At 37.9% G+C, this 23,494-nt stretch overlaps 2 protein-coding genes across 14 annotated transcripts in view; one reads left to right on the top strand and one right to left on the bottom strand.

Moving 5' to 3' along the window:
* Positions 1-23,494, bottom strand: part of arl15a (ADP-ribosylation factor-like 15a) — a 179,901-nt gene that overhangs the window by 79,433 nt on the left and 76,974 nt on the right. For 9 of the 13 annotated variants that reach the window (XR_012406040.1, XM_068221275.2, XM_073950819.1 and 6 more), the window contains 1 exon segment: positions 19,729-19,937. Coding sequence is in view for 10 of the 13 variants with exons in the window: in XM_068221275.2 (XP_068077376.2) it covers positions 19,729-19,937 (209 nt within the window). In the remaining 3 variants the exon portion in view is untranslated. 13 annotated transcript variants of the gene reach the window in all.
* LOC141385704 (uncharacterized) overlaps positions 1-23,494 on the top strand; it is a 430,770-nt gene that overhangs the window by 361,460 nt on the left and 45,816 nt on the right. The gene's annotated exons all lie outside the window — the stretch shown is intronic.

Below are 23,494 nucleotides of genomic sequence, written 5' to 3'. Positions count from 1 at the left end.
GACCTGATAGAACAGAATATTGATCCTTATATGTCAATAGAATCACATGTTATCTACATCTGATTGACAAATAAAGACATGTATCAGATCTGGAATGAAATCTTGTCCATACTAGTCAAGATGAAGACAGAAACTTTTGATTTTGTATTTTTCATAATACATAGCTAACACACAAGGAAAGAGTCCATCTCGTGCATTTCCAACACTTTTGGAAACAAATTACACATACTAGTCTTGCTTCCTCACGAAACACGAATGTCAAACACAGCAGATCTTTATGATTAATTATGTGTTTGAGGCAGTGGGTGTGTGAGGTGAGAAAGAATCAGGGTCGGTAAATTGAACTGTTGAGCAGTTGTGTCGTGAGGTTCTTGCTATGCTGGAAAGTAGAAAATACATACTGCAAACAAACACATATTTTGTCTGAAAGTTAAAATACACACCCACACACAGACACACACACAAAACAAGTTTGAGCACAGCTTGAAAGCAGGGTTGCTTGAGTAGAACTGCTTTGTCACAAATTTACTTGGTAAGCAACATCGGTTGTAAATTTGGTACAATGAAACCAGATGTGAGCTAATTCCCTCCTCACAGTGGAGAATTTTGTACAGTCATCTGGACTCTGTTTACAATTGGTATTAATATTCATCCTGGGTGATCCAGTCGCAAATGGTCAACACTACAATGCAGGTGTAAAAAAGGCTTAGATTATTACAATCTGAAAATGCGAATGATCCAACCTAATGCAAAAAGAGAGTTCATTTCATGACCAAATCAATGGTTCGGCAACTTGGCTGTCCATCAACCACTGTGCTAAATCTAGCACTCTAAAATCGCATACTTGAGTATACTCTATATTGAATGAACTTCTCAACTTCTGATGAAGTGTTTTGTAGGTTTGCAGTTCCCAGAAGTTACCATACTTGACAGAAAATAAGTCACACATATGTTGCACTGTCAAAAATGCATAGTTAAAAATAAGAATAAGTCATACTGGTCCATGCACTTATTATAATTTCTTTCAGAAACAATGTAAAACAGTAGATAGCACTCAATAAATTAAATTTAGTTGTAGTAACTTCACAAATCCTTTGAACGTAACTTTCAGAACAAAAACCAAACAAGAAATAAAGAGAGCATCTATCATAAAACAGCATCTATCAAACTACTGGTAATTAGGAAATGTACTACACAACCACTCATGGAATCCAAATGTGTGCATGCTTTGCACATGTTTTGCTTGCTTGACATGAGTTGCAATATATACAGCAAGTGTTTATGAACCACAGGGACTATCCCCACAAACTCTGATTAAATATGCTATTAGTGTACATGACAAGCTATCTCACGTGACTAATTGTGATCAGATTGGTGGATGAAATTTATTTATTTATTTATCATTTGTTTTGTTTTTTGATGACTGAAGGGTGATATAAAGCAGACCATTAAAAGTTTTTATTTAAATTTTTTGTGCAATGTATTTACATCAATTTCACTTAATTGCTATTATTACTACAAAATGTTATATTAATTAGCCATGCAAATGCTTGATACAAATGTACATTTTCATCAACAGCTAATCTTAGATAGACAAATCCTAAATTTTTTTTTTTTATATAAATATTTCCCAAATGATGTTTAACAGAGCAATGAATTTTTCGCAGTATTTCCTATAGTTTTTGGAGAAAGTTTTATTTGTTTTATTTTGGCTAGAATAAAAGCAGGATTATATATTTAATATTATTAGCCCAATTAAGCAGTATATATTTTTTATTGTCTGCAGAGGAAACTACTGTTATGCAATGACTTTGCTAATTACCATAATTAAGCCTTTGAATTGCACAATTGCAGCAGGAATATTGTCACTTTAAGAGCAGTACCATTTTGATTTTGGGTTTCAAGGTTTACAGTTCTTTTTTTTTTAAACACTTTTATTGTTTCAGAAAAATGTGATACATACATACTGTATTAGTAACCAAATACCAATAAAAGAACACCCACCCCATCCCAACAGAGGAATTAAAATAAAAAAATGTATTCATGCGAGGAAAGTAATACATAAACAAAAAACAAGAAAATAAAAAATTAACTAAAATAAGATAACAATAATAAAATAAAAAAGGCGGTTTATGGTCTTTTGATTCTCAACTCGTTTGTTTATTACATAAATGAGGGTCAATAAGAATAATCACCGCATTTTGACACAAATTTGCATTGTCTCTGAGGCTGAGCACACACACACACAACAGCATGTGATCTTTTTTGCGCTTTTAAACACATGAAGGATTTGAAAGTACATCAATGAATGATGCGCATCCCGTGCTGCAAATTACAGTACATGCTTTTAGTAATTTTAACGTGAAACTGAGCTTTGCAGAGCAACAAATATGTACAACTAGAAATGGGGTGATATATGATGTAATAATTGCTTTATTTTGATTCATGTTTTTTCATAATCGTTAGAAGCCAAAATCGAAGTTGAAAGTGAAATTTCGATTAATTGCACAGCCCTAAAGTCTTGTGAATTATGGTATATTATGGTTCTACCCATCCTCAAAATTGATCCTCTGCTTTTAACCCATCTATGTGCACACACACATTCTGAGCCAAGTCAATGTTTATTTATAAAGCGCTTTTTAAAAACAACAAGTGCTTACCAAAGTGCTGTACACACGTACACCATCTAAAACAAAGGACAAATATAACAAACATAAGACTCTCGTATGGTATTAAAAGCCAAAGAGTAAAAATGGGTTTTAAGGCTAAATTTAAACACAGAAAGGGTTGTGGGCTGCCTAACATGGAGAGGCAATTATTCCAGAGTTTAGAGGCAACCACTGCAAAGGCACAGTCTTTTTAACCTTGTGCATGGAACAGCCAAAAGTAGTTGATCAGCAAATCTAAGTGCCCTTGATGGAGTGCACAATTAAATTAATGCAGACAAGTATCTTGGTGCTAGTCCATTTAGGCATTTAAACACCAAAACTAAAATAATAAAATGTATCCTAAACTAAACAGGAAGCCAGTGAAGAGTGAGAGCACACACAAACACACACATTTAGCATAAGCCGAGAGTAGTAGGTAGCTATTGCTTTTTGCACCCAAGGAGCAAGTAGGGGTTAGGTGCCTTACTTAGGGGCACCTCAGCCGGGTATCGAAGATAGAGAGAGTGTGGTTCATTCACTCCCTTATTTTCAATTTCTGCCAGGACTGGACCTTTTGATCACAAGTCCAACTGCCATTAAGCCAGAACTAATGTCCTAAGAAAGTCAGCAAACTAATAGGAACCTCTGCAATGTGTAACATTGTATATGTAACATCAGCGCAGGCTGTGTATGGAACTATGTTTGATTTCCTCACACTGGATAACTTGATCTTCATTATCCTAAAATTGGTTCTTCAGTCCAACGTTTGAGCATTCATGCAGGAAACCTTCATAAAACAAAAAACAGTGCATCAGGGCAAAACATCCACACAGCCTGCTTTGTTGAGGTGTTGTATCAACATATGACGCCCCTCTCTCTCCTCACTTCCTCCTTGGGCCCCAACAGCAGGAGGCTGGTGTCAACAAGGAATTCCGTCCCATGAATATTTCCCTCCTGAAAACAAGTCACACACAGGACCCCAGTGAGGCCTTTACAGGTCCAATGAGTCTTTTAAACTTCACTGCGGCAATGTAAAAACGAGAAGTCGCCAACATTATGCCATAAACTGATACCGGGCAGTGCTAATAACTAACTTGCAATAACACGGAATGCTGAGTGTTCACATGCTGAGTGCAGCTCAACCTACACACAATGTATGTCTTTAAAAGAAACAAACAATATATTGGACATATTGGAATACAGAATTGTAGAAACCACCCGTACATTCAAATTGAATCAGGAACGGTGTGTCTAAACAGGATCTAGTGCGACGTGAATCAGCTCACCAGTACAGAAAAGTTTCTCGATGGCATGAGATATTAACGTCACAGTTAGCGAAGTTGAAATGTAATTTTAGCTTTAGACTTTGATGAAAGCTCAAATCCGGTCAGTTATGACAGATGGCAGTGGCACTTCTGAGAGTAGAATTAGAGTCAGTTGTGTAGCTGCTCAGTGGGCAGCGATGACCTGCTGATTATACATCATGACTCAGAGTTTGAAGGGTGTTTAGTCTCTGCAGCTCTCCAGGCAGGTGACTGAGCTTTTGTGGTAAACCTCATGAGTCTGGATCATGTTCTTTTAACCACAATTTCACAAAAACACCTGCTACATAAAAATAAAGGGCATTTAAAACCCCAAAGAAAATCAGAAGGAATTCTGAACAACAGTTGAACTTAATTTTTTAGCTTGTTAATCTTTTTTTCTGAGGTAAGCAAACAATTTGTTTGGTCACAGGCTGAAAGACATTTAGTTTCTTTCATTTAATATTAAGCACGCAAGTTCTGCATGAAAGCTCCTCTACAAGACATCTGGATTATTTATGATGGCACATAATGCTTGAAAGATTTGTTTGAATTAAGTGAGATTTAGCTGTCTGAAGTTTTTTTTTGGTGAATCTTGAAATGCTTAAGTATAAAGTAAAAACTCTAAGGTAATGTGAATCATGTCTGCCTCATTAAGGCACTGAACAGGATACAAAATAAAACTAGTAAACATTTAAGTAAGTATTTATCTAAGTGAAATGAGTATGTGGGGCAAACCTAGGTGAGGAAAAAGGAAGCATGAAATTCCAGTTCCCCACTTAGGAATCAAACCTGACTCGGATATCCTGCTCTGCTATTCCGCCCCACAACAAACACAGGTCATGCAGTAGCATGAAAGATGAAATTAGAACTTTCAATATTTGAATGTTTTACTTGTGTATGTTTGACATTCATTTGTGTTTGCACTCATTGAATATATATATATATATATATATATATATATATATATATATATATATATATATATATATATATATATATATATATATATATATATATATATATTAGGGTCATGACACCAGATGTTTTGTTACCGCAGTGATGAAGCAAGAAATCAGGTGTTGTATCGTTAAAAACCATTTATATCTGTATATAAATATCAAAAAGTATAATATTAAATAGTGCGACGCAGTGGCGCAGTAGGTAGTGCTGTCACCTCACAGCAAGAATATCGCTGGGTTGCAGGAGTCGAGCCTCGGCTGGGTCAGTTGGTGTTTCTGTGTAAAGTTTTTTGCATGTCCTCCCTGTGTTCGCGTGGGTTTCCTCCGGGTGCTTCGGTTTCCCCCACAGTCCAAAGACATGTGGCACAGCTGAATTGGGTAGGCTAAATTGTTCGTAGTGTATGAGTGTGTGTGTGTGTGTGTGTGGATGGATGGATGGATGTTTCCCAGAGATGGGATGCTGGAAAAGTTGGCGGTTCATTCCGTTGTGGCGACCCCGGATTAATAAAGGGACTAAGCTAAAAAGAAAATGAGTGAATGAATAATATTAAATATCAAAAAGAGCGAAGCGGTGGCGCAGTAGGTAGTGCTGTCGTCTCACAGCAAAAAGGTCGCTGGTTCGAGCCTCGGCTGGGTCAGTTGGTGTTTCTGTGTGGAGTTTGCATGTTCTCCCAGCATGGGTTTCCTCCGGGTGCTCCGTTTTTTTTACCACAGTCCAAAGACATGTGGTACAGGTGAATTGGGTAGGCTAAATTGTCTACAGTAAATGAGTGTGTGGAGACACTGGCGGCTGGTCAATGGTCCAATCACAAATAATCAGTAACACCTGTATTTTCTAGTGATTGGGCCTTGTCCCTAACCCTAACCCTAACCCTAACAGCCGGAGGAAGAGGAGAAGCAGCCGGGGGACAGGAGAGCCTGACAACAGAGACTCAACACGCACACACATACACACAAGTGCCCAGCATGGAAAATTAGTAAATATTTGTGCTGAACTGATATTGTCGACCCTGTCTTCTTCTTACCACAAAACGAACTTTATTACAGTAGTATATACCAAATAGTAGGCTACATGATGTTTAATCATGTGTGGGTGACAGGTAGGTAAGATCAACCGTTGGTTACACGAACTTGAAACAACTTTGTCTAAAATACTAAAATGTTCAAATGATTTAATTAAACAAATTAAAGCAAAACTGACCAAAACAATGGATGATTTTGTCATAAATAGTGAAAACAGTTTAAAATAGGTTCCTTTTTTATTTTTGATCATACAGTTAACAAAAATACTTTATTTAAAACTGAATATTTCACTTTTATTTCTATTATAATTGTATTTGACAAATCAGTTTGTTTTTTTATGACACGACTGTGCAGTGTTTGTTTCGCTCCACGAAAAAAAGGATTTAATACATTTTACACAGTAACTCTGTGATATATATTGGCTACATTTTTATAAACATTTTTATACAAAATTATTAGAAGCCTATGGCCTACTTTAAATAAATCAAAATATATGCGATTTGTTGTCTCTCATCATTGCAGCTGCAGCATGTGCATCTGTTTATAGCTTCTATAAAAAGACCTACATTTGACCAGCCTTTTAGCAAAGCCTATATTGATATACTGATATTTCTGTGCCAGTTTGATGCTATACACTAAACTGAGGATAGTTTAACTAATTCAAAACACTCACCTGAACCTGAACTCGCCATGAGACAGAGAATATGAAAGTGCAGCACTGAGGTGGTAAATTAGATTCTGATTAAGTATTATAATAAGTATATAAATGCTGGATTAACTTACAAGTAAAAAATAAAAGTTAATAATCCGCAGTCACGTTTGTTCCAAATCAAATGGATCACAACCCTAGATTAAGGCATAGTTAAGTCATTCATTGATTTGATTCATTCAAATGGCTGATTTATTCAAGAATAGGGTAAATAAATGCCTAAAGAACAGCTTAGTAATTAGATGACTGTATTATAGACTATCGGTCTATAATACAGACTATACTAACTGTATTATAGAATATCGGACTTTTACTCATGCTGTACAGAACAAAAACAGCACACATTTGATGTTGGCATTTTTGTTCATATTATAATATTTTCTTCACCAACATCCAGTTCTTTCCAATCACCCAGCTATTTTCATGTAGAACAATGACCCTTGTTACACAGCAAGATAGGTAAAATATTCATGGCTCAAGTTTTTTTTGCTCAAAAACTATTTGCAGCTCAAATTCTGCTCACGCCAAGATGGAACGCTGGCTTGTGTCGCAAATGGTTTTAGCAAAGAGGTTAAACAAGGGTCCGAGGGTTTTTTCTCTTTACTTGTCTTTTGTTCTCTTACGGTTCTGAAGCCCAGTTTGCACTTTTCTTCTGTCAGTGAGAGAAGGCGGATGCTTCATTTATCCACCACAAATAGAGGAATAAAATGAACATCAGTTTGGGAACAACCAAGACTCTCCCAAACATGTGGAGGTGGTGGAAGGTTTTTGTTGGTGTTGGAAGGGCATGAATAAGCCCTATTTAGTCCACACAATAGCCACATTTCCACAATCTGGCCAGTGCGAGCCAGGGCTTTTATCGGGCCAGGCCGGGCCAATCGCCCGGGAGGTTGAGCAGTGAGGCTGAAATCATGTCGCGTTTCCACTGTCGAGCTAGTAGCTCGCAGCGCGTCACGCAAACCCCGCCCCCAGAACATCCCCCGAATCGAACGTCACTCAATCCGCCCACTTCAGCGGGAATCAGGCAGATAAAGCACACCACATCATCATGAAACTATTAAAATTAGGACAGCCAAAACAAACAAATGACACGTTACTGTACAGCACTACATTTTATGTTTATACGCACATACCTGTGTATTCTCATTCATCATATTCATTTACTCGCCGACCGACTGTTGGCATCGAAATCCAGTGGTACCGCCACTAATGGAAGGACCCAGCACAGGAAGTGCACACATCCATAATATAAAACCACATATATAAAAATGCTCCGGAGAGAACTGAAACATAAATTTTTCCCTATAGGCTTTATGACACTTAATAGGTGATCCCCTTTATTTAAAGATGTTGCTTATTATATCTTAAGTAAAGGAAAGTGTTAAGTGTTTCAGCACATAAGAGCAGCACGTAATAAAATATAGCCTGTATTTCGTTGCGCTCAGCAGCTATGCACTAATAAAGCTCTTTATATATTTAAAATGTCCTTTTTTAAATTTTACCACATCATATAAAAACATAAACACTTGTTTGAGGACACAGAACACATTTTGAACTTGCAGTTTTCCTGTCTTTTCTTTTTCTGTCTTCCTGCGCAGCTGGAAGACAGAAAAAAGGTCGCCTAGTTTCTGCTTTCACTCACCCCAAAAATGCTCTGTTTGCATGATTTGATTAATATCATCGTATCCAAATACTTTATAAATAATATTTAAAACCTTCTCCGGTGTTTATTGTTTTTAGAAAATATCTAAAATCTTTTTTTTCAGAGAGGCTTTAGAAAAACGAAAGTTTAATATGGCTTTAAAACAGTTTGATCTTAGGGATGCATGATATATCGGCGCCCATATCGTTATCGGCCGATAAATGCTATTTTAAAGATTATCATTATCGATCCGATGTCTAAATTAGGCCGATATCTTTAAGCCGATGAATTAGGTAATTGTACAGACCTACGTGCCGCACACGCGTGGGCGGAACATGTTCAGACTTGTCCAGTGCACTCTAATGGATCTCTCCTCACACTGATTATTCCTTCAAAGTCCGTCCTTTTTTCACGTGGTAATGCTGTGCGGTAAAACTCAGAAAGTAACGATGTTCCTTATCATTATAGATATGTCTGATTGAGTGTCATTGTGTATTTTGCTTCAAAACGCCTCAGGAAAAAATATTACATATGTAAGCCTTTCCTGTTCTGTCTCTTTGTTGTGTTAGAGAGATAGCAGTGAGACTTACTTATTACTGCAGGGCCGAATAATATTAGTTTCGGGGTGAACTCTTTTAGTTGCAGCCAGTAAATGATCGAAGACACGTGTAACTTGGTCTCATTGCGAAAAAAAGCGCACCTCTTTTCTGTCTCTCCCTCTTCTCTTCACACACACACACCAAACTGACCTGCACACGTGACGTGCTAAACAAAAACAAGTCAGGCTGTTTGTGATCTAATCTGATTATTTGTTATTATCAACGCTTTGCTTGTCATGTGTTATTGATGTATGATTGTATTCAGTTTGATCGGAATATTCATATTGATTATAACAAGCGCGCGTGAGAGCTGTCACCGTGCGCACGCACACACACACACATAGATCTGGCAGCCTTGAGCCTTTACAGATCAACAGGGGAGAGCCAAGGTTCACCGGACACTGAAGCCAGCATACGGGCCACACATTCTGTCTTTATATTCTGCTCTGTGTTTGTCATAAAGTCATCTGAGCTCAATGATCAGGTTTGTATCAAAATCTGACTCCGAGGGCAAATCTGCGCCCTCTCAGCTATTTATCATAAACTTTTCATCGGTCATTTTCCCGCGATTGACAGCAAGAACGAAAACAGAAGCGTTGATGCTACGTGTGTTCAAAATAATCTAAAACGCCAAATAGAACGAATTTATGCCGCATTTTCTAAAATAATACATTCTGTATCTAGCTTTTCACTTGTACGGTGGCTCTGAACTGTCAAAACACCTCTAAAAAAAGGCTTTTTCGGACATAATATTTATAATTTTTGGCCTAGACATATCGGCTATCGGCCTCTAAGTGTGAAGAATTATCGGTTATCGGTATCGGCCGAAAAATCCATATCGGTGCATCCCTATTTGATATAGTACCTAATTGTTATAGCTAGCTTTTGTTATTTTTTTATTGGTTTATTTATTTAATGTGATTTTTATTATATCCGATATTTGTATTTCTTTAAATTATTTCAATATTAGGCTATTTTATCTAGATATGACACTATTGTTTTGAGCCTACAAAAGTGGACACGAAATTTGTAAAGTTTAATGTCTTTCTGTTGTATTCAAATAGTGTATTATCTCCAAAATAAATAAAAACAATAAAAAAATAAAACAAAAAAGCCGCTCGCGGCATCCACAGAGCTACGAAGGGAATGCTCTTTTCCTCGGTCTCACATTCACATACAGGCATCTAAACGCGCACAAACCTTTTAAACTTGACAAAAACTCTCGAAAACCTTTACTGTCTGCTGTGTCTTTAATATGGTGTAAAGATTAGTATGCGTTATTGAAACATCAAGGAGGATGCAGCAAAGAAAGTCACTATAAATTAAAACTACTTTATTATTTTATGCAACAGCCTTACATTTAAAAGAGAAACATAAGGGCGATCATACGCAAAAAGACCCCAGCCTATAATTTTTTCCAGATGTTTTCTCTCCCTTATTTATTTATTTGTTTCTAGCATTTGGCCCATTATCTCCTACCTGATGCATTGTCTGTAATAACCTCAAGGGGTAAGGCCCAAAGATAGTTGAGAACTTGTTTCTTCCCCAGACCGGCAAAATGGAGTGGTCAAACATTCACATTCCATATGCTATCAGTATGGATATGTCCCAATATGTCCGAGGACCACAATACAGAAGGTTCCTGAGGTTTGCTTTGGGTCCCCTGGATCCCCTGCATTCAAGCTAACTTTTAGAGGGTGGAAAGTAAATGCTATTCAAGCATCTAGGTCGGCCATCACCCAGGTCAAGGTCAGCCATCACCTTTGGCAGTCCAATACTCAACACGAAGTATGGGATAAGTATAATAAAGCCTTGTTATCAGGAAAACCTTTTTCCAATATTTGCAATCCAGCAGGGTGTTCTACCCCCAACCTTTACACAGATGACTACTTTTTAGGTATTTTGGAACCCTACGACAATGCGTGCATGCTTTTCCCTAACTCAAAGCAAATCAATCTTGTCAGCCATAAGCACAGTCATGCTGAGCCAAGAAACAGTTTTAGAGAATGTTAGGTCTTATGGCAGCAGTGTCCAATGTGATACCATGTGCCCAATGCAAAGATCATCATCTTGTGTGGCACATAGATGGCCTGGTGATCAGGGCCTGGAGATCATTCCGTATTTGCAGTCTGGTGCATCAGATCCTTTTGTGGGCCTGAGGGAACCTATTCCCTCGTAGAACAGTCTCAATCCAAGGCCATCTGAATGTAGAAGAAGATAGCCTGTTGAGACAGGGGCTGAGGCCAGAGCAGTGAAGGCTGCATCCACATGTAATGGAGACCATTTGGAGAATGTTTGACACAGAAGGCTGACATAGATCTCTTTGCCTTTTGGTTTTGAGAAACCACCCACTGTCGACTGTGGTGATCCCTTTTGCATCCAGCTCCACTGTAATTGCCATGGTACAGGTGTGGCCGAGACTGTATTCACACGTATTTCCCATAATTGCTCTGCTCCTGGGTATTTTCAAAGAATATCCATCAAGACGGGTTCTGCTTTTTGTTGGTAGCGCTATTTGGCAGGCCCAAGATCTCATCAAGCTAGCTGTTTATACTGTATTGAAATCTGAATTGTGGGTCCCCTGCATCCAAGCAGACTTTGAGCAGGTGGATAGTAGGGTCTGTCTTCCTAGAAAAGTAAGCCCAGGTTAGGCAATCACCATTGGGTGTGCGAGCCCAATCAACACAGATTATGGTGGCCTCTAAATTCTTCTTTTCAGAGAGATCCTTGTCTGATATTTGCAATCATCAAGGTGGTTTTACCAGGTGGTGTACCCAGGTTTATCAAATGGAAATAGAAACATTTTGGTGCCTTGAAGCGGACAGGTTATCCGGGCACTTGACAGTATGGCATTGCATTCACATAGTGTCAGTTTTGGCACAGCATAGGAGTTCCCTAAAGGAGAATGCCCCAGGTAATGACTACACGAGGTGATATCCCACCAATACATTGGAGTGATTTTACATATGCTTTAGGGCTCCTATAAATAGGAAGTGCTCCCATAGCAATAGTTTGACGTAGAGTTTCGATACCCTTGAGGAACCATGGATTCAGTCGTAACCTGGGTCGTTTCCTGAAGCCGAAAAATAATGAAATAGCCAAATCAAGAGTCCTCGTTTAAAGCTGATTGAAAACCTCTGGAAAAACCCCACTGCAATCACTGAACTGTGAGACTGAAAGAAGACCTGATCAAGATCACAGTAGAGCAGAAAGAAAGGCTAGTGACGCCACAGATGTTCTGAAATGGTTCAAGGCAAAGGCATGCACATTTCCTACTACTTTCTGACTTTTAAAAACTATAGAAATTTTTGTTGAAATGTTTTTTGATGCTACAGCCATTGCTGTTCACTGTGTGTTGTGGTAAAGTTTTTTTGTTGTTGTTTATGTGTATTGGATATTTTGTAAATAAAATAATAATAATAAAATAAAATAAACATACAAACCGACCTAAAGAAACTTTAAAATACATAACTTGAGAAACACTAAAAACTGTGTTATTTCAAATACTGCATCTAATTTAGATACCTGATACAATTTAAAAGCATTTTCCTCCACACAGATGTAAATTAAGTCAGGCCATATCCAATTCAATGCGATTGGCAAGTATGTCAGAGTTAAGTGAGGATCGACGTGTGGAACTTGATCCCTTACTGTGACAGGACACACATTATGCCTACAACAGGAACAGAGATGACACTGCGATTAAATAAAAGGCCTATGGCAGAGCTCATTGCCTTGCTAAGCCAAACTCACGTGGCTCTAGGTGTTTGCAAACAGCTAAAAGAGGTCAATCGCTCTCTGTGACTTCAACTGCTAAAAATAGACCAAACCATGGCAAACTCCCTAGTAATGTAGTTCGTGCTGATCAGATGCAACTGACTGCATTTATGAGCTTAAACAAAAGACTGACCTGCGTGGTCTCTTTCGGCTGACCACCAAATGAGTGACATCAACACCAAATATAAGATTTTCTTCAGAGTAGTGTCACACAGTACATGTCACACGTGCCGTTAGTCAATATCAGGATATCTGCTGACCGGGTGGCACAAAATCCTATTGGCTGACAGACTATACCAATCAATGGGGAAAGTGGACCAGTGTTTATAGAATGTATTAATTACTTTTGGTAGAAGTTGTTTGTAAAATCCTTTCTGACAAGCTAAAAATGCAGACTTGTCTTTGTTGTATAAAACTGAACAAGGGCATGATACTCATTTCCTTCATCAGGACCTAAGTCTTTGAAAAACATCTCCAGCAAAATTCATCATGTCAAAAAGTTGGCAATAAGCTTGTCTCAAACATTTTGCAGTCTCCTTGTCTCATCCCCAATTGAGTTCTTACTATAACTACAATGCATGCCTCTTTAGTCAAGTGAAAATAGCAGTGAAACACAAGTAGAAAGTGGAGGTGGCTAGCCAAAACATCCCACACCGAACACAACCGCACTGGTGGAGGGCAGGTGTCACTTTCACATGCAACCACAATGAGTGAATGCAGAGTGCTCTTCCTCAGGCCAGTTTCACACTGCAAGCAGGAGCGGTATGCACTGTAAGCTAAGTTAATTCATTCATTTTCTTGTCGGCTTAGTTCCTTTATTATTTAGGGGTCGCCACAGCAGAATGAACCGCCAACTTATCCAATAAGTTTTTACGCAGCAGATGCCCTTCCAGCCGCAACCTATCTCTAGGAAACATCCACACACACTCATACACTACGGACAATTTAGTCTACCCAATTCACCTGTAGCATATGTCTTTGGACTGTGGGGGATAGGGCTGGGTATCTCTCCAAAATGTTCGATACCGATACCCTAAATTCGATACCGGTTCCGAACGAAACTGTTTTTGATACTTTGATTTTTAAAAATATATATTTAAACAAGATTACATAACTCATAATCTCTGAGAAACTTTGGTTTTATTTTTTCTGGATTTTTGGGACACTTTTTACAGCAGGCTTATCTGTAAGACCAATAAACAAAGGAACAATAGCACAAAATGAACAAAGTGTAGTTAACAATATATTAAAGCAAACAGTTTTAATAAAGTTCAAGCAGTTTTAAATCATTTAATTTTAAGTATTTGTGAGGCTTACTGCTGCTTAAAGGTTTAGTTCACCGAAAAATCGAAATTCTGTCATTAATTATCTATAAATGAAGATATTTTGGATTTAATCCAAGAGCTTTCTGAACTTCCCATAGATAAATAGTTGAATAAAGTTATTTTTGTTTACTTTGCACACAGGAGTATACTCGCAGCTTCATATAATCATGATTGAACCACTTATATCACATGGACTTATTTTGACTGTTTTTGGTTCCTTTCTGGGCATTGAAAAATGCACATCCAGTAAATCTAATCTTTCTCCACAGTAGAAAAAGGTAGCAAATCTTTGACAATAAAATTGTAGACTGACTATAACATTAATTTGAAGAAAACATGAAAGCTAAACTGTTAATGCAGCCAAGGATAAGGACATTTAAATAAGATAAGTTTAATGTGAGGTAAACTTCATAATTTACTGTTAACCTTAAAGCATTTTAGTATCAACTTAGCTAGGTATTTAAAGCCATAAAAACAGTACATAACGTTAGGTCCAAAAAAAGGATTAATAAATTTACCCCGCACAAACCCCGTTTACACTGTCAGGTCTTGATGCCCAATTCCGATTTGTTGCCTATATCAGATTTTTTTGCTTGTCCGTTTACACATTCTTTTAGAGCATATTCAGACTATGAGTGTGCCAGAGTGCAGTTTACTTGGGCTTAGGCGCGGTACACTTGTGTGTGAGTGCAAAACGCGCCTAACCCCGAAACTGAAAGCGAGACGTGACTTTTAAAACGTGACTTTTAAACGATTCTTCAAAACGGTGTTTACCTGTTTAGAAATGGATCTTCTAAAAGTGGTAAATGCTTCACTTCTCTCAGGGATTTTTCCAAACTCATTTAAAACTGCAGTTGTTAAACCCCTCTTGAAGAAGAGCAACCTGGAAAACACCCTATTGAGCAATTACAGACCAGTCTCAAATCTCTCTTTCATTGGCAAAATCATTGAAAAAGTTGTTTTCAACCAGGTCAACAAGTTCTTAAACTTCAGGGGGTGTTTAGACCATTTTCAATCTGGTTTCAGAGCACATCACAGTACAGAGAGCGCTCTTATAAAGATAATCAATGGTATACGCCTAAATACAGATTCAGGTAAAATAACAGTGCTGGTACTGCTCGATCTAAGTGCTGCATTTGACACTGTCGATCACAGCATACTTCTGGATAGGCTGGAAAACTGGGTTGGGCAGTCTGGGACATCCTCAAATGGTTCAGATCTTACCTTGAAGGGAGAGGTTACTATGTCAGTATAGGTGACAACAGGTCGAGGTGGACACCCATGACGTGTGGAGTCCCACAAGGCTCGATTCTGGCACCGCTCCTGTTCAACCTTTATATGCTCCCCCTGAGCCAAATAATGAGAAAGAACCAAATCTCCTACCACAGCTATGCTGATGACACTCAGATTTACCTAGCCTTACTGCCTAATGACTACAGCCCTATTGACAACCTCTGCCAATGCATTGATAAAATTAACAATTGGATGTTCCAAAATTTTCTTCAGTTAAACAAAGAGAAAACTGAAGTCATTGCATTTGGGAACAGAGATGAGGTTCTCAAGGTGAATGCATACCTTGGCTTAAAGGGTCAAATAACAAAAAATAAGGTCAAGCATCTTGGTGTGACTCTGGAGTCAGATCTGAGTTTCAACAGTTATGTCTTAGCAGTTAGTAAATCAGCATACTATCATCTCAAAAATATTGCAAGAATCAGATGCTTTGTTTCCAGTGAAGACTTAGAGAAACTTGTTCATGCTTTTATCAGCAGCAGGGTGGATTACTGCAATTGCCTCCTCACTGGCCTTCCCAAAAAGACAGTCAGACAGTTACAGCTCATCCAGAACGCTGCGGCCAGAATTCTGACCAGAACCAGCAAATCAGAGCACATCACACCTGTCCTCAGGTCTTTACACTGGCTGCCAGTTACATTCAGAATAGATTTTAAAGTATTATTACTTGTCTATAAAGCACTAAATGGCCAAGGACCTCAATACATTACAGATATGCTCACTGAATACAAACCCAACAGATAGCTCAGATCTTTAGGATCATATAAACTAGAAATTCAAAGAGTTCAGTCAAAGCAGGGTGAATCTGCCTTTAGCCACTACGCCCCTCGCTGCTGGAATCAGCTTCCAGAAATGATCAGATGTGCTCCAACATTAGGCACATTCAAATCATGACTGAAAACAAATCTGTTTAGCTGTGCCTTTACTGTATGAGCACTGTGCGACGTCCGACAGATTGCACTATTATGTTTTTCGTTTTCTTTTTCATTCTTTTATAACCTATTTTAACTCATTTTAATTTGTTTTTATCTGTTTTTAATAATTTTTATTGTCTGCATTTTATGTTCCTAAACTTGTCTTGTTTATTCTTGTTTATGTAAAGCACTTTGAATTGCCACCGTGTATGAAATGTGCTATATAAATAAACTTGCCTTGCCTTGCCTTTAAGGGGGTGTTTCATATGGATTTATGAATCATTCTTACTGTTCAGCGAACGCAAACTGTCTGTAGTTTATTAAAAATGCAAACCCCTTACTGCACGACAGCTGCGCACCATCAGCAACCTCATAATTCCTGCAGCACGAGGGCTTTATGATTGTTTATGAGCGTCAAAAGTGGCGGATCTGTTCGGCGAGTTCTGCAATCTGTGCCACACCAGCCACTGAAAATTATACGAAGTAGGGATGTTCATTTCGGTTAATTTTGCTAACCGACAACCGCCGCTCATTAATCGGTTATTAACGATTAACTGGTCAGATTACTATTAATTTTATATTAAACAAATTGACGTGTCTATTTTGTGTCCGACACATTAAATATTGCATTTTAAAACACTGATTTGTTTTTTATAAGCTAGCATATTAATAATAGAACAATAATAAGGTGCATATTCGCACCTGCAGTGTTTAGCACAGAAGAGCAGAATAAACTAAATAAAATGAATAAAATAAATAGGACTGCCCTAAATTATTTCCACTTAAATAATTAATTTATATTATAAAACGAAAATACTGACTGATTCTTTTTAATAACCGGCATAGGCTGTTTTTTTCCATAAAAAAAACATAAAAATAGCTGACTTCCTCAAATTGCTTGCTCCACAGAAAAATATGCCTTTATTTATTGCCCCGCTGTTATTATTATAAATCACAAAACCTTTTACATTTTTAATAGAAATCATTATTTTAAATATTATGTTGCTATATGCTATATCTCGTTCGCGGTTCAAGTGCGCGCTGCGTGATAAAAAGACAACAACAACGCGCGCATATGTTGACTTTTTGTAAAATATTTGTTGTTTAAATATGATATTGCATTAATGTGCATACATGCTTTATAAGCTGTTAAATAAAAGGTAAAGCCTATTTGTTGCGTTTATTACGCAGATCCAGGTCAACGTAAGCGCTGGTTTGGCATCAACACGTCTGTTAAACAGCAATATTCTTCTTCCATTTTGCTTCTTTGGCAAATGTGTCTGTAGGCACCGGTTATACGTTATCGTCCCGCAAGTTAAATATGTCTTGCAGTTGAACAAGGGGCCGAAAACAAGGCGCATCTCACTGCCTTTATGTTGACAAGTAAAAAAGAAGAGAAGAAGCGCGGTCCTCTTATGAAACGACTGAATCAGCTGGGAATCGATTGTGCAAAAGTGTTGCTGTCTGTGTTGTTACAATTGTAATATTTAATAATATCGTGATATTCAAGATTTGTACATTCATACAGCTCTGGATAACTTAAAACAGCGATTAGACCTTCAGAGCAGTGTTAATGCGTCCTGAAGTAAGGCGAAACGGCTATAAACTCCAGCAAGATAAAGTGATTATATACAGAGTCATACTTTATCTATAAATAAAGTATAACTATAGAAACTGTGTTCACCCTAACTGAAAGCTACGTCGAGTTTGCTGGCCTCACGCATCGCGCACCTGTCAGTCAGTCAGTCAGCATGTAACGCCAAAGGGTTAAAACAGATAGCGCACAGCACTATATGGTTACAGAAAAGTTTGTGCTGTTATGATTCACTTACGTGAATCAACAAAAAGTATCAAAAGTGCTTAAAAAGTATCGAACTCGATACCCAGCCCTAGTGGGAGAAACCAGAGCACCCAGAGGAAACACATGCGAACATGCAAACTCCACACAGAAACACCAACTGAGCCAACTGTGAAGACTTGTGCATCCGCCTTTACACTTCTCTCCTGACCTTGAAAATATAATTGGCTGAACCGTAGAAAAGCTGATATTAGATCGTGTGTAGGGTCGAAATTTGTGATCTTTTTTCGGATAATCATGCACCCCTAATTCTTTCACCAAAAGATTTTCAAAACTTGGAGGAAGTCTCACATTGGACGAGAAGCCCACCTTGTCATGACACCCTAACGGCACAATTCAGTGTCTGTTCACAACAAAAAGAAAAAGATGTGTAAGGCTATGTGCCGATTCTCGTGGAGAAGGCTGTTTGCCAGATATTTATGAAATCGTTTTTCTCTCAGCCACCATTGTGTTTATGGGTACACGCAAGCAGCATGACACATTTACAACCCCATCTACTACAGTGCGTGGGTGTGAGTGTTGAAAACAGTATACGTCACTCAGCCTTCTCAACTGTTTTAATTTGATGTATATCAGGGCCATAACAGTCTCATAACCCTCTACTAATACTCTACAGATCTACAGTACTTGACATATAACCTTACCTTTCTATTAAGTCTACACATTAAGGAACGAATAAACCTGAAAATAAAAAAGTGCTTTTCAAGCCTAAATTGTTCAATTGTGAGTCACATTTATTGGCCAGTGATATAATCTGTGGAGTTAGCCAACAGGCATCTGTTTGAATTCTTAAACTGCGTCACAGATAACAGTTTCTGTTGGGGGAGCCAAAAGGTGCCAGATACAGGATTAATAATAACAGTCTGCATCTCTAAGAACGCAAAATGTTTTTAAAATACAATCAGTTGTAAATTGGTAATCTGCTGTGGATATACCTTCAGCCTGACTGGCTAGAAGGAGTCAGCAGAGGAGGGATTAACTTGCTTCAATCTGTGGTCTACATCTGATCACAGGATTGAACTGCCAACCCAATATCATCTTTACAATGGTTACATTTTCTTCCAAATATCCTCTTTTGTGTTTAACAAAACAAGTGGAGAATGAGCAACTGATGGCACAATTAAAATTTTTGGATGAACTGTCCCTTTAAATTCTGCTAAATTTCTTTTAAAAATGTACACGTTATCCGTGTATCGATGGATATTTTCCAGTTTTTGATGCATAACTCTAGCTCCAGATTGCCATACTTACGTCTGTGTCTAGATTTAATACATACTTGGAAAATTTCAAGTGCCTCCTGCAGCTCAGTCATACTTCCTCTGGAGGAGAACAACCTCTACCGGGTTTTCTCAGTGTGTGGAAACAGACTATTAGTCAGCCAGCCCACGTCACAGCATGTTTACATCGTCAGTCCTAGTTCTAAGACGCAATAGGGAGGGGGAGCTCCCCAAAACATCCTATCCCAGCCCCGTACTGTAATCTCCCAAGACTGACCATAAACAACAGCTCTTATTGCATGGCAACAGGACGCTCTCCAAAATGCATGCTTCCCATCGCTCAGTCCAAACACTTCAGAGAGTGTGTACAAACAGAGGCCAGCAACCCTCAACAGCGGAGGATCACAGAGAAGACAGTCAGCACTTGACATAGAACTATATTTGGTGTGGAAAGTTACCATACCTCTGATACAGAACGGGCAGCTGGTGAATCCTGGTGGTTGGCGAGGACGAGGAAAGGAAGGGTGCACAGCTGAGGATGCTGTAAGGCCAGGTGGAGCTCAGACCGGGATGCCTCCATCTCTTCATCTGACGCGGCACTGTTGAGGACAAACACTACTCCTTGGGAACCTTGATAATATCGGCTCCAGTACTTCTTGATAGTTTCAGCTCCTACACAGAGGGAAACAGAATTGATGAATCGTCTGTTTACATTCTGTTCAGGTGTAATCAAAAGCTAAATTCAGAGGGGAAATGAAGAACTATAAGGCTGCCTTCTAGTTCATGGGTGTGAATTCAAACTAAAATTATCATTTAAACTGAGCTGTTAAAATCAACATGTTTTTATTTTAAAGACATCTAACACAGGTAAAGCCTTTTGAAATAATTTTTTACTTCACATATTTGTTTAATAATTATTAAGAAAAAAGCAGAAATACAATTGTACAGGTTTAATTCATCTTCACTGTTTTATAGAATCTTCACGTTTTTCGTTTTTCTTCAACACGCCTTTTTAGTCTACTTTTCAATGTGAAGCTTAGTCCTTGTTTATAAAGAAATTTCATGTCTTTCATTTTTGATATAGACTTCACATTAGGGTTGGGTGATGTTGACCAATTTGGCATCGTATGATGTCTAATGTGAAACATTGCGATGGACGATGGCACCGCCGTCGTAGGCGAGGGAGGTGGGGGTCATTGTTAAATATCAATGAATTCTAACAAATTAATTAATTGTACCTACCGTTTTCACTACCTGACCCATATGGTCTTTGCTTTACCTATAACCAAACCATAAAAGTTACAAACAAATGATCACCTGTCAATCACTTTTTTTTTACGCAGGACTCTGGCATGAATAGGCAAAGTGATCTGTGTCATTCTAATGGCTTTTCCCACAACTGGTGGAGGAGACTTCGTTTGGAGTTCACTGTAATTTGTATTGTGATTGACAATAACTTCCTTATTTTATTATTATTATGAGTAAATAATAAAGTAAAGATGCTAGGGCTAAACCGTTTTGGTCGCATATGCGCCCAAAATTTTATCTATGCGACCTTAAAATACATTTTTACTGTTTTCATTGCAACATCCTGCGTGGATTTAGAAGACATTTATGCAGAATGCATCTTTGAACGTAAAAATGCCAAACGCAGCACTCAGGAACAGATAAACAGTTGTTATGTGAACTTGTTGAAGTAAAAAAAGCCTGCAATGCTTGCCCCGTCTTAGTGTTCTTATTGGCCCACTGCTCTAGAACGGAACGAGAATGATTGGTTAATATCAGCTATCAATCACTCAGTCAATGCCTTCTGCCTTCAGATGGCAGGAGCTACGACCGCAAAAATGTGAAGCGCTGAAGATGAGAGAATGAAAATAACACTGACAGATTTTGTTTTAGAATACACCTTAATAATAATGGCACATCTTATTAGTGATCATGTGCAGAATGTTAATCTACTATTTACACTTTTCCAAGAGTGGAAAAAAGACTTCTAGTGGCTTAAAGTCCGCTATGAAAATAACTAAAGACATTCACTGTAAAGTCTGTGGGACGGGGTTTGCAGGTAACAGCGTTTGCAACTGAATCTACACATTTTAAGCGCAAGAGGTACTGTATAATCCTTCATTTAATCCTCATGATGCTGTCAGCCATGCAAGCGGTAGCTATATGTAACGTTTAACACAGCTCATGAAAAGACTGTTATTGCTATTAAAATGACATGCAAATAATAAGTTATATATCAACATAAATGTGGATCGGGGTGATGGATCGCGATACTGGCTTGGCATCGTGAAGTTTGATGGCCATCGGCGATGGATGATGGCATCGTCCATCAGCCCAACCCTACTTCACATTCATAAATTAGGTCTTGCACAAATCTAAAATATTGATGGGAATTTCCAGAAAGGTCTCACAAAACAATTTTGCACTAAAATATTTCTCATCTTGTTTCCTTATATCAACAATATGCTTCAATGCTCTTCTTGATTTTTCAAAGTCTCAAGAACTTTCAAAATGAACCCATTAAGCTTACAGCACTAAACGAATCCAGAGTGGTCTCAATGAGAGAAAAATACTAAATAAATTATCAAGCATTATTCTGTCACAATAATCATCAGACCACAAGTCATGTAACTGTTGACAAATCCGGTGAGATCACAATGACGCAAGTTTGCAGGAAAACAGTGGTCCTGGTGTCTCAAAACAAAATTGTTTAGCAGAAACTGTGAGAAATAAATCACACCAGAAAAGAAGCATTTGGTTTGACTTGTCAGGCTAAAGTAGTGTAAAATAACAGCACACAAGACTCCTGGGGAGATGCAAAACGGCAGTATGGTCATTAGATCAGTGTTTTCTAACACAGCGTTTTCAGAGATTCCAGTTTAGCTTGAATATATTAAGATTTGGTTCTGCTAACTCATATCTCTGTGCAAGGAGATAAATGACATGAAAGAAAATGTTACATGTTACAAATGTTGGATTTCCTCTGATAGTTTTAGTTGCCAGCTCAAATGTTTAGCAAATGTTTCGTTGGTTTATGTTCCACATATGGTTCTTTTTTAGAGCAATAAATTGATTCGCATTCACTATGCCACAGTAGTTGTTTTTATTACATGGCTCTCTGGAGCACTCGATTCTGATTCTGACAGTCTGTGATCAAGTGTTTACACTTTATGACTGCTAAACTGTATATTTGATCGTTGCCTGACAACCAATTTCCATGGCTGTGTAACACGGGTCTCCATAGCCTCTTTCTTTTAACATTCTAAAATAATTTCAGCTCAAGCATCCATTTAGTTATTTATTTGGCAACATGCCATTTAACAAGTGGGATAATGCACAGAGAGACAATCGTTTGCACAAAACGCTATTGTGGTTTATTGTGGAATAATGACCCTCTTACTGGAGGTTACGCCTTTGGTGTAAGTTACAGTATTTGTGAATAAGACCAACATGCTCACAAAGTGAGTCATGCAATAATCTCGTGTCTTCATTTACACTGTAAAACTTCAAATGTCATGAGGTAAAATGACCTTTTTAAACAAATTATTTAATTCTCTCAAGAGTGACAAAATGGTTTCTAATTTGAATGCATTAGTTTCCACAAACATATTAAGCAGAAAATGGTTTTCGACCGTTTAATATACAGAATTGTTTCTTGAGTACCAGATCAGTATATTAGAATGATCTCTGAAGTACCATGTGACACTGAAGACTGAAGTAATAAGGATGAAAATACATCATTGAAATCAAAGAATAAATTAAATTGATCTTTATTGAATCAAATACATCATTTCAGACATATTTAAAAATCTCATGAAGGCCAAACTTTTGAACAATAGTGTGCATCAAGTACACAAGAAATGTAAGTTTCTGTCACCTTATTTCAGGCTTATTTCTAGCAAACCTAGAGACCTAGGATGCAATTTAGGACTTTTAAAGGAATTTTTGGATGTTTCTGTCCTACATTTGGGACTAATTATTAGAGCTTGGTTTTAAAAAGTTTTTTTGGAGAATGGAGAATTATTTTTAATAAAAGCTGTATACTACACTCTTTCTGCTGGGTGAAAGCATCATCAATTTAGCCAAAATGCTTAAGAAATCAACATTCAAGAATCAAGGAATATGTTTTTTTTTTCTTTTCTGTGGAGTTCAGTGGGTGTACTGTAGATTGACAGCGGGCCTGCACATCCCCTTTGGATCGGTGTGCTTCATATTAGTGATCA

This window comes from Danio rerio, chromosome 5 (genome assembly GCF_049306965.1).
Source record: "Danio rerio strain Tuebingen ecotype United States chromosome 5, GRCz12tu, whole genome shotgun sequence".
NCBI classification, from domain to species: domain Eukaryota; kingdom Metazoa; phylum Chordata; class Actinopteri; order Cypriniformes; family Danionidae; genus Danio; species Danio rerio.
This window is presented reverse-complemented; position numbering and strand designations above follow the sequence as displayed.